Source organism: Tasmannia lanceolata, unplaced genomic scaffold (assembly GCF_043159265.1).
Source record: "Tasmannia lanceolata isolate RefF3 unplaced genomic scaffold, GAP_Taslan_0.1 ptg000016l, whole genome shotgun sequence".
Classification (NCBI taxonomy): Eukaryota; Viridiplantae; Streptophyta; class Magnoliopsida; order Canellales; family Winteraceae; genus Tasmannia; species Tasmannia lanceolata.
Window position 1 is genome coordinate 12,379,564 of NW_027518693.1, and position 10,727 is coordinate 12,390,290.

Sequence of the window (10,727 nt, forward strand, 5' to 3'; positions counted from 1 at the left end):
CCCTTGAAGGCTCAAGCCTTTCTCCAACTCTCCATCTTATATGGATGAGAAAAATTCTCTCAAGCTCCCATGTGGGACTATTTATTTTGCCTTGGTTTAGAGAGCACAATGTTCACACACACATCGAGGTTTTTGGTTCAAGTCCCCATTCAAGCAAAAGACTTTTGCCTTCCAAATAAGAGAGGGAAAACTTTAATTTGAATCTTCCCTCTAAATTTTGATTTAAAAAATACTAACACAAGGTCTCTCTCTGTCCCCCCCATAATGGAGGAGACATTTTTAAGTGGATGATTGGGTCATCTTTTGTTGTTTTTCTCATTTAGAAAAATATAGAGTTTTTTTGTGTAGATTCCCACTGATATTATGGTTTGAACTTTACATTGCAATGTGTGGTTTGTTGTATGAAAATACATTTCAATGCTATTTTATATGGTGTTAGGCTGTTTGGCTATACTAATTTATACGGAGATGATAATGACACTCTTGATATGACATTGGCACTCCTCCATTTTAAATTTGTTTGAGTTACTGTTGATTGTTTCTCTTGTTGGTTATTGATTACTTATTGGGATTTATAACAGCTGTTGTGTAAAGGTGTTGCAATAAAAAGAGTAGGGGTGTCAATGGACCCGCGGACCCCAACTAGTTTGGGACAAAGGCTTTGCTGAGTTGAGCATGAGTTGGGTGTCAATAGACGCAGACAGTCCGATATGATGGACCATCGGGAACACTTTACCAGGATCCATAGACACATTTCGGGACCTTATCATAGGATCCGAATTGTTACTGATCGGATCGATAGGCACATTTCGGGACCTTATCATATGATCCGAATTGTTACCGATCGGATCCAGACAACCAACAAAAGCCTATGAGACAATCCTAAATCTGATTTTAGTATACTATTTTACAAATATATTCAAAATTAAACATAAATTTGAGTCCAATAATCAATTTTGGACTCAAAATCGGTTTTCAAAATCCAAAACAAACAAGGATAAAAAAAAAAGGTGTAAGTGGACCTATATTAGGGGTGAGGTAATTAGTTAGACACTAAAACAAGGTTAATTAATTAATTTGTACGTTACCCATAAAGACTTAGGCCCTGTTCGTCTTGGATTTTGAGAAAGGCTGGATATAAAACGAGGATTTGAAATTTCTTGAAATACAAACCTTTATTGAAAGATAGTAAGTACAATTCAAGGCAAACATGAAACTAAGAAAATAACGGACTAAGAAAGCATGGTTAGAGATTCCTAATAACAATTCCTTCTCTCCCATGACATTATTATATGATCAATCATTCATAATGTGAGATGTCAATTGAATTCCATCTCAGTCTTTCCACAGGCCTCTTCATATATCTTCTCAAAGGCTTCTTTCATGCAAGAGATGAGCACTTGAGAGGCTATGAATCCTTTTTCTACTGTCACTACAACTGTCAACTTTCCTATGTAACTCACCATACTTAGAGACAGACTCTGCAAATCCAAATTGAAGCAACTTAGAAATATATAAATATAAGTGAAAGCACTGTTTATCTTGCTAGAAAAGATTAAAATCATAAAAATTAAGGATAATAACACCATTATCTTTATTTGTTAGATAGATAATAATGTCATTAATGTTTATTAAAGTTTAAAGCCTTTCATTTTGCCAATAGGAAATGCTAACGAGAACCTCATGGCTAACTGTAGCTTCCTTTCGTTGATAAAATATTAGAGAAAGGTTGTTTTCATATTTTAAGAAAAAAAATACATGAAAGGAGAGGCATAATTGAAATTCAAATAACCTGAGGCACACCCGCGACAACGAAGTAGAAGTTCTTTATTGGATTGCCTCCCATCGCCATTTTCTCCACCGGACCAACCAAATTCGAAATCCCCGTGCTGGTGTTTTTTATGGTCGAATGTACATATCGAGATACTGTCTGTATTATCAAACAATTCTTTTTTATTTATCTGGCAGTAAAAATCGTGCCTTGGAAAGACTTATACTAAGGCCTTGTTTGTTTGGATTTCAGGAATTGATTTCAAGCCCAAAAGTGATTATTGTATGCAAAATTAAAAGTAACTTTGATTCGAATAATTAGTTCTGCACTCAAAATCAATTCTCAAAGTCCAAAACGACAAAAGAGCTAAGGGGTTTAAGCATACCCAAAAAAATTAAAATGAAGTTGTTATAAATTTCAATAGTTTTGAGGTAATAATCAACTTTCTTTCCTTAAAGTTTTCAAGCTACAAACAATTAGAAATAGAAGCATGATATATCGTTTTGTAATTAATAAAGATAGCATGAAATTGTTTTTACTGATTTAAAATTTTTAAAACTTTTTATTTGATATTATTATTTATTTGACTTTCCATATATTTGGGAATTAATATCGTGAAAAGGTTTTGGGTAGTGGGAGAGATTTTAGGGGGTATAACGAATACCTCTCTCTCTCTCTCTCTCTCCCTCTCTCGTAAAATAGATATACACAAAAGTGTCTTCTTCATATTCGTCTCTCTCCCCCAAAACAACCAGTTTAGATAGAAAAACCCCTACATCATATTTGATTCTTAGTATTCACATTTTTATCATCATTTTACATTTTATTGTCTTTGCGATATGAGTGGTGAGAGTTTATGGGATCAATTCCTTGCACGGAAGAGACCTTGAAGGATCGTTGTGTTAAAGTATAAAAGATTAAATAACTCCTTCTCCAACAGCTTAAGCTTTTGGAGTAATTGGTTGTTTAACATGGTATCAGAGCAAATGCCTGAGTTCAAACCTCATTGATAGTAAAATCCACATGCAAATGGCCAAACCCAAAAGAGAGGCCGCATGTGCCTTGTGTAGGCCAACTCTAAAAGGAGGGGCCACACGTGAGGGGGTGTGTTAAAAGTATAAAAGATTAAATAACGCCTTCTCCAACAACTTAAGCGTTTGGAGTAATTAGTTGCTTCACACGTTATATCTTAGGGGATGAACGCAGGTGAACCCAATGCTGAAGGGGCGTATCGTCTCTAAGAAGAGCGAGTTTTCCAGCCCACCTCGATTTCTAAACACAAGAAATTTTTAAACTTTTCTTGAGTAATTTATTTTTAATAATTCTGATTATTATCATTATTGGTAGATTTGTAGAAATTAATATTATCTGAAAATTCCTAAAGATTTTTGAAAAATTCTCCAATAATCACATGGTCAGAATTGTCGTTTGGTTTGAGTGATTTTTGGGAAGAGAATAAAGGCATTTGATCGCATGGCCACAATCGTCCGGTGACTTTTGGGCTTTGGAATTCTCATCTGGATGAACAATTTTGGCCATTTAGAATTATTAAATAGGTATTTTTGCTAATAAATCCTAATTGTGCAAAGTATTTCTCAAATAATCCTTGAAAAATATGAAATGCCTACACACTTTTGTTTTTAAAATACTTCAAAAAAAATTCTAAATCTACACCACAGTTTTGTTGACAAGAGTGCCCTTCAATCAATTACAAACTCATGATTTTTTGACTAAATTTTTTTTTCTCGGTGTTTTCTTATTAAAAAAAAATCATTGTACTAGCTATAGATAAGTATTTTTTTTTTTTGGGGAAAAATATTGAGCCTTTTGAGTTAGTTAAGGATATTTTCTTATTAAAAAATTTATTCTTTAATGTATATTATTAACAGGAGCATTAGTCATGAAAAAAAAAAGGCGTCCCAGTGCATGAGGGCTCCCGCCATTCCAAAAGTTAGTCATGAACTTTTGGAAATATTTTTTAAAGAGTTCAACCTTTTTACTATGGGTTTTGTTAACGAGTGCCCTCACGCACTGGTTAAGCATCATTTAATGATCATTGGGAACATGATTTTACACGTACTTCTATACTTTTAAACCGGTTTTGAGATTTTTTCATCAAAGTATGTGTGAAATCATGCTCCCAATGGTCATTAAATGATGCTTAACCACTCATTAACAGAGCCCTTTTACCATAGATTTATAGGAAAAATCCCAATAAAATAAGATGAGAAAACCCACTAGTTTTCCCAAGTTTTAGGGATTATAAGGAATTAAAATAACCTACTTACCTCTCTTCCTCTGATCTTCCTGAGCAATTGGAGTAGTCTTCCAGTGAAATAAAAGGCCATTGAGTTTCTCTTTCTTCTGATCATTTTCTTGGCTTTGAAGACGAATTCTAATGGATGTGCCTTTTCTACATCACTGCATGAAGGGATTGATATTTGCAGAAAGGTAAAATGATTACCCCATGTATCTGCCTTCAACATATCTTGGACACTTTGATACCCATTCACCATCCTTGTATTTAACAGTACCACTGCCGTCATACGTTTTCCCCTTGAAATCTGATTCATCCTTTGCCCGTATAGTTGGATTCCGTAAAACATTACCCCAGTGGCTACATCATTTACGGTCTGTATTAGACAAACCAGCTGTAGAAATTAGTATTTACTTATTCATTCATTTATAACAACCATCAATGTCATGATTTCTTCATCCATTTTTACATAAATTTTATTGGGCGCTGATATTCCCCCCCTCCTTGGATGCTTCCTAACGTTGTTAAACGTTAGGATCTAACGTAAATGTCACTTTCCCACCATTTGACCGGCCTCTCTCTCTCTCTCTCTCTCTCTCCACACACACATAACAGGAACAGCTGGTGGGCCCAACAGAAACCGTTGGTGGAATGGTGGTGGACCCATCTTTGAACAACGTAGGCCCCGCCCATACCACACCATAGGATAATCCAAACCGTCTATTTGATGGGCCATAAACGTAAAAAGGTTGCATCCCAAAATATCATTTCCATAGGCTGATCCTAGCCCTCCGATCTAAATGATTGTAGGGTTGATCATCTTATGGAAATGATTTTTGGGGCACAACCTATTTACATTGTGTCCCCATCAAATGAATGGTTTGGATCATTCTATGGAGTTGGTCGTAAAGTAACATTAAGGCCCGTCCACAACATAGGACGATCCAAGCCGTCCATGGTTAGGATAATCCTATGGAGTTGGTCGTAGAGTAACATTAAGGCCCAATCGTAGCCCCACCGATAATTTTTCAAATTGAAGCGTACCGTCCACAACATAGGATGATCCAAGCCGTCCATGGTTTGGATCATCCTATGGTGTGGTTCGTATAGTAACATTAAGGCCCAATGTAGGCCCTACCCATATTTTTGAAAATGAAGTGTACCGTCCAGGCCATTGGATGACCCGAGCCGTCCATTTGATGGGCCATAACTTAAATGGGTTGTGCCTCCAAAAGGGTTGGCCCATCAAATGAATGGTTTGGATCATCCTGTGGTCATACAGTAACATTAAGGCCCGTCCACAACATCGGATGATCCAAGCCGTCTATGGTTTGGATAATCCTATGGAGTTGGTCATACACTAACAATAAGGCCCAATCGTAGGCCCCACCGATATTTTTCAATTTGAAGCGTACCGTCAACAACATAGAATGATCCAAGCCGTCCATGGTTTGGATCATCCTATGGTGTGGTTCGTACCAATTTAGGCCCCACCCATATTTTTGAAAATGAAGTATACTATCCAGACCATAGGATGATCCGAGCCGTCCATTTGATGGGCCACAATGTAAATAGGTTGTGCCCCAAAAATCATTTCCGTAGGATGATCACAACCCTACAATCTATATAGGTTGCATAAGATGTAGTTTCTATTTAGATCGCAGGGCTAGGATCAGCCTATGGAAATAATATTTTGGAACGCAACTTATTTACGTTTATGGCCCATCAAATGGACGGTTTAGATTATCCTATGGTGTGTTATGGGCGGGGCCTACGTTGTTCAAAGATGGGCCCACCATTCCACCAACGGTTTTTGTTGGGCCCACCAACTGTTCATGTTGTGTGTGGAGAGAGAGAGAGAGAGAGAGAGAGAGAGACCGGTCAAATCGTGGGAAAACGTTAGCCAGCCGTTGGGGGGGGGGGGGGGGGGAGGAGAATATCAGCGCCCATTTTATTATGCTATTAATATTGGCAATGCCATCCTTTGATAGTTGCACTAACTCATCTTGTCTTTAATTATTTAAACAGTTGTCAAAGGTTGTTACAGTTCCCAAAAATCCTCTCAGAAGCCAATTTAAAAAGAAAAGACAAGCTGTGCTTGTGCAATATTAAAACATGGTAGTGCCAATATCAGTTGCCTATATATATATATATATATATATATATATATATATATAGAGAGAGAGAGAGAGAGAGAGAGAGAGAGAGAGAAAGGTTCCTACACATATGTGTAGAGAGTTCTCCACACACTAGCTTAAAATACAGTGGGGGCCCACATTGTTTGGGTGATCCAAGCCATCCATTTTAAAGGCCCTCACATAGATAGGGTGTCTACAAAAAATCAGATCCATAGAATCATCCCAACCCTACGATTTGTGGAGGTAAAATGGATGTTTTTAAACCTTTACAAATTAGTCCATTTTTTGCCTCCACAGTTCGAATGGTTAGGATGATCCTATGGATCTGATTTTTTGTGGACACCCTATATATGTGAGGGCCTTAAAAATGAATGGTTTGGATCACCCAAATAATGTGGCCCCCACTGTATTTTAAGCTAGTGTGTAGATAACTTATCTACACATATGTGTAGGAACCGTTTTCTCATATATATATATATATATATATATATATATATATATATATATATATATATATATCGCAAAAGTGTTGCTACTCGGTCTTGTAGCTAAGCTTATCTACTCGGTCGGGTTAAATACAGTGGGAGCCCACATTGTATGGGTGATCCAAACCATTCATTTGAAAGTCCCTTACCTAGATAGGGTGTCCACAAAAAATCAGACCCATAGGATGATCCTAACCCATCCAACAGTGGAGGGGAAAATGGGAAAAGTGGACAGACACAGTTTGTCCACAAATCTGCCCATTTTCCCTCCATTTTTACATAAATTTTACTATGCTATTGATATTGGCAATGCCATCCTTTGATAATTGCACTAACCCATCTTGTCTTTTATTATTTAAACAACTGTCAAAGGTTGTTACGGTTCTCAAAAATCCTCTTAGAAGCCAATTTAAAAAGAAAAGACAAGCTGTCAAAGCTGTGCTTGTGCAATATTAAAATATGCATGGTAGTGCCAATATCAGTTGCCTATATATATATATATATATATGAGGAAAGTTTTTCTAGTCAGCTGACTAGAGAAGCTTCTCTAGTCCGCCGACCAAAAACACAGTGGGCCCATGTTGTTTGGATGATCCAAATCATTCATTTTAATGGGCCGTATCATAGATAAAGGTGTGCCCAAAAAATCAGCTCCATAGGATCATCCTAGCCCTTCGATTTGTGGAGATTAAAAATGGACAGTGGAAGTTAAAAACACAGGATGATCCTAACCCATCCAACAGTGGAGGGGAAAATGGGAAAAGTGGACAGACACAGTTTGTCCACAAATCTGCCCATTTTCCCTCCATTTTTACATAAATTTTATTATGCTATTGATATTGGCAATGCCATCCTTTGATAATTGCACTAACCCATCTTGTCTTTTATTATTTAAACAACTGTCAAAGGTTGTTACAGTTCTCAAAAATCCTCTTAGAAGCCAATTTAAAAAGAAAAGACAAGCTGTCAAAGCTGTGCTTGTGCAATATTAAAATATGCATGGTAGTGCCAATATCAGTTGCCTATATATATATGTATATATATATATATACATATATGTATATATATATATATATATATACATATATGTATATATATATATATATGAGGAAAGTTTTTCTAGTCAGCTGACTAGAGAAGCTTCTCTAGTCCGCCGACCAAAAACATAGTGGGCCCATGTTGTTTGGATGATCCAAAGCATTCATTTTAATGGGCCGTATCATAGATAAGGTGTGCCCAAAAAATCAGCTCCATAGGATCATCCTAGCCCTTCGATTTGTGGAGATTAAAAATGGACAGTGGAGGTTAAAAACACAGTGACCCCACGTTGTTTTGATGATCAAAAGCATTCATTTGATGGGCCCTGACATAGATAGGATGTGCCTAAAAAATCATCTCCATAGGATCATCCTAACCCTTCGATTTATGGAGGTTAAATTGGACGCGTATAAACTCCACAAATCTATCCCTTTTTAACCTCCACAAATCAAAGGTTTAGGATGATCCTATGTAGTTGATTTTTTGGGCACACCCGATCTATGCCAGGGCCTATCAAATGAATGTTTTAGATTATCCAAATAATGTAGGCACACTGTGTTTTTTGGTCGGCGGACTAGAGAAGCTTCTCTAGTCGGCCGACTAGAAAAACTTTCCTCTATATATATATATATATATATATATATATATATATATATATATATATATACATCGGAAAAGTGTTGCTACTCGGTCTTGTAGCTAAGCTTATCTACTCGGTCGGGTTAAATACAGTGGGAGCCCACATTGTATGGGTGATCCAAACCATTCATTTGAAAGTCCCTTACCTAGATAGGGTGTCCACAAAAAATCAGACCCATAGGATGATCCTAACCCATCCAACAGTGGAAGGGAAAATGGGAAAAAATGGACAGACACAGTTTGTCCACAAATCTGCCCATTTTCCCTCCATTTTTACATAAATTTTATTATGCTATTGATGTTGGCAATGCCATCCTTTGATAATTGCACTAACCCATCTTGTCTTTTATTATTTAAACAGCTGTCAAAGGTTGTTACAGTTCTCAAAAATCCTCTCAGAAGCCAATTTAAAAAGAAAAGACAAGCTGTCAAAGCTGTGCTTGTGCAATATTAAAACATGCATGGTAGTGGCAATATCAGTTGCCTATATATATATAGAGGAAAATGATTGTGAGCTTGAGGGCCCAAACACGTGGGTCCTACATTTTTTGTGGCGATCCAAACCATTCATTTGCAATGCCCCATCATAGATAGGGTGTGTACTAAAAATCAGCTCCATTGGATCATCCTAACCCCTCCAAAAGCGGAGGGCAAAAATGAGCAGATTTGTGGCAAACGGTGTCTGTCCATTTTGCCCTCCACTTTTGGATGGGTTAGGATGATCCTATGGAGCTGATTTTTTGTACACACCGTATCTATGTAAGGGCCTTTCAAATGAATGCTTCGGATCATCCTAACAATGTGGGCCCACATGTGTTTGGGCCCTCAAGCTTATATAAGCTATATGAGCTTCAAGCTCACAATCATTTTCCTTATATATATATATATATATATATCTCGGAAAAGTAAGTTTCGTAAGAAAACTTACTCCTCCAACCTTGGACTTAATTTGGCGGATATGGTTGAGAGAGAATGTGACCGTTGAAATTTCAATTGGCTGCAACTCTACTCGAGGCGTTCCCGATCTGATGGCGCTCTGATCATCTTTAACTATCGTGCTCTGCAACACGCTCCAAGTGAAATCAGAAGTAGTATTCCAACACCCAGAAATAATCTGAAAAAAATTCTTGAAAATCCTTGTCCCCCTATCGGTTGGGGATTTAGAGACAGGAGCAGGAAAAGTGAGTGGAAGAGATCGATCATCGGCTCTTTTAAGGCACGAAAACAAAGCACCCATGAGCGAAAATCCATCCCCAAGTGCATGGTGCAGCTTAAATACTATAGTCCCAAACGCGTTTCTTGTTGGGTACTTGATTATATGGATTTCCCACAATGGCCTACTCTCTGGAAGCTGATCCATGGCTATCTTTGTCAAGTATTCTTGCAAGTATTCATCATATTGATCGGGCGATACTCCGTCGGGGAAAATTGGGACTTTTATGTGTTCTTCGAGCCGAATTTCAACTCTCTTCCATTTTTGTGCACCTTTGTGTCCTTTAACTAGTATGGAGGAAAATCGCGGGTTGATCGGTAAGAATTCTTCCCTAAGCAATGTGACAGATTGGGAGTCATCAATTGGGATTTCGGATTCGAAGATGGCGAGAATACTGAGCGAGAGTACAGAACTGTTTATGTATTCTGTGGCCGGGCTCACTGGCTGGAATAATTCTTCTTCTTCCTCTTCTTCTACTAGTTTTGGTTGGGTTGAATCCATTGAAACTGTTTTCTCAAGGTTATTCTGTGTTTTTCCTTCTCTTTATGTCTTTAATCATGCAAGCAATGGCTCAATGTTCACTCTACTTGGTACCTAATAAGGTAAGAAATTGTTAGATTTTTAGGTAGTTTCTTGTGGACTTCATTTATTTAGGTTGTAAATGGCTTCTCATTTTAACTCATCCCAACTATACGAAAGGGTCAAGCAGTTGGGTGGCAAACTTGAAAACTATGAGATGTAGATAGATTGTACCATAATTTGAAGGGTGTCAATATCAGTCCCCTTCATTTTTAACTCATTCAAAATGAGTGTATCAGGAAAATAACTAAATAAGGTAGATGGCTGGTGGGACCTCCCAATCTCCACTGTGCATGCGGCATTTTAGCAGTGATCAATATTAGTCAAGTGGGGCCCGTACCAATCAGACACTTTGATAAAGGGAAATGGTAAATTTCTCCTCCTTTCTTCCCCGGGCCACCCCCTTGTAGTGTAAAAACAGTAGTCATGAATAAACTGGAGGGGGTGGCCCGGGGGAAGAAAAGGGGGCGAACGTATCACTTCGTTATAATTAATAAGGGAATAGTAATGTTCACTCCTCTCCTCTCTTCCTTTTACAGTTCTAATTGGTTTCTATTGGCTGTTATAATTCTTAAAAACCTGTAAATAACACGAAAATGCTAAAAAC

General features: G+C 37.5%; 1 protein-coding gene across 1 annotated transcript; it reads right to left on the reverse strand.

The window, feature by feature from the left end:
- Positions 1 to 1,156: 1,156 nt before the first annotated feature.
- LOC143849178 (wax ester synthase/diacylglycerol acyltransferase 4-like) lies at positions 1,157 to 10,206 on the reverse strand. Its single transcript, XM_077358228.1, has 4 exons — positions 9,257 to 10,206; positions 4,060 to 4,404; positions 1,793 to 1,930; positions 1,157 to 1,481 (listed from the first exon to the last, which is right to left on the reverse strand). Exons 1-4 carry the CDS (start codon positions 10,040 to 10,042, stop codon positions 1,320 to 1,322), a joined length of 1,431 nt encoding a protein of 476 aa, XP_077214343.1. The 5' UTR covers positions 10,043 to 10,206; the 3' UTR covers positions 1,157 to 1,319.
- Between the last annotated feature and the right edge of the window lie 521 nt (positions 10,207 to 10,727).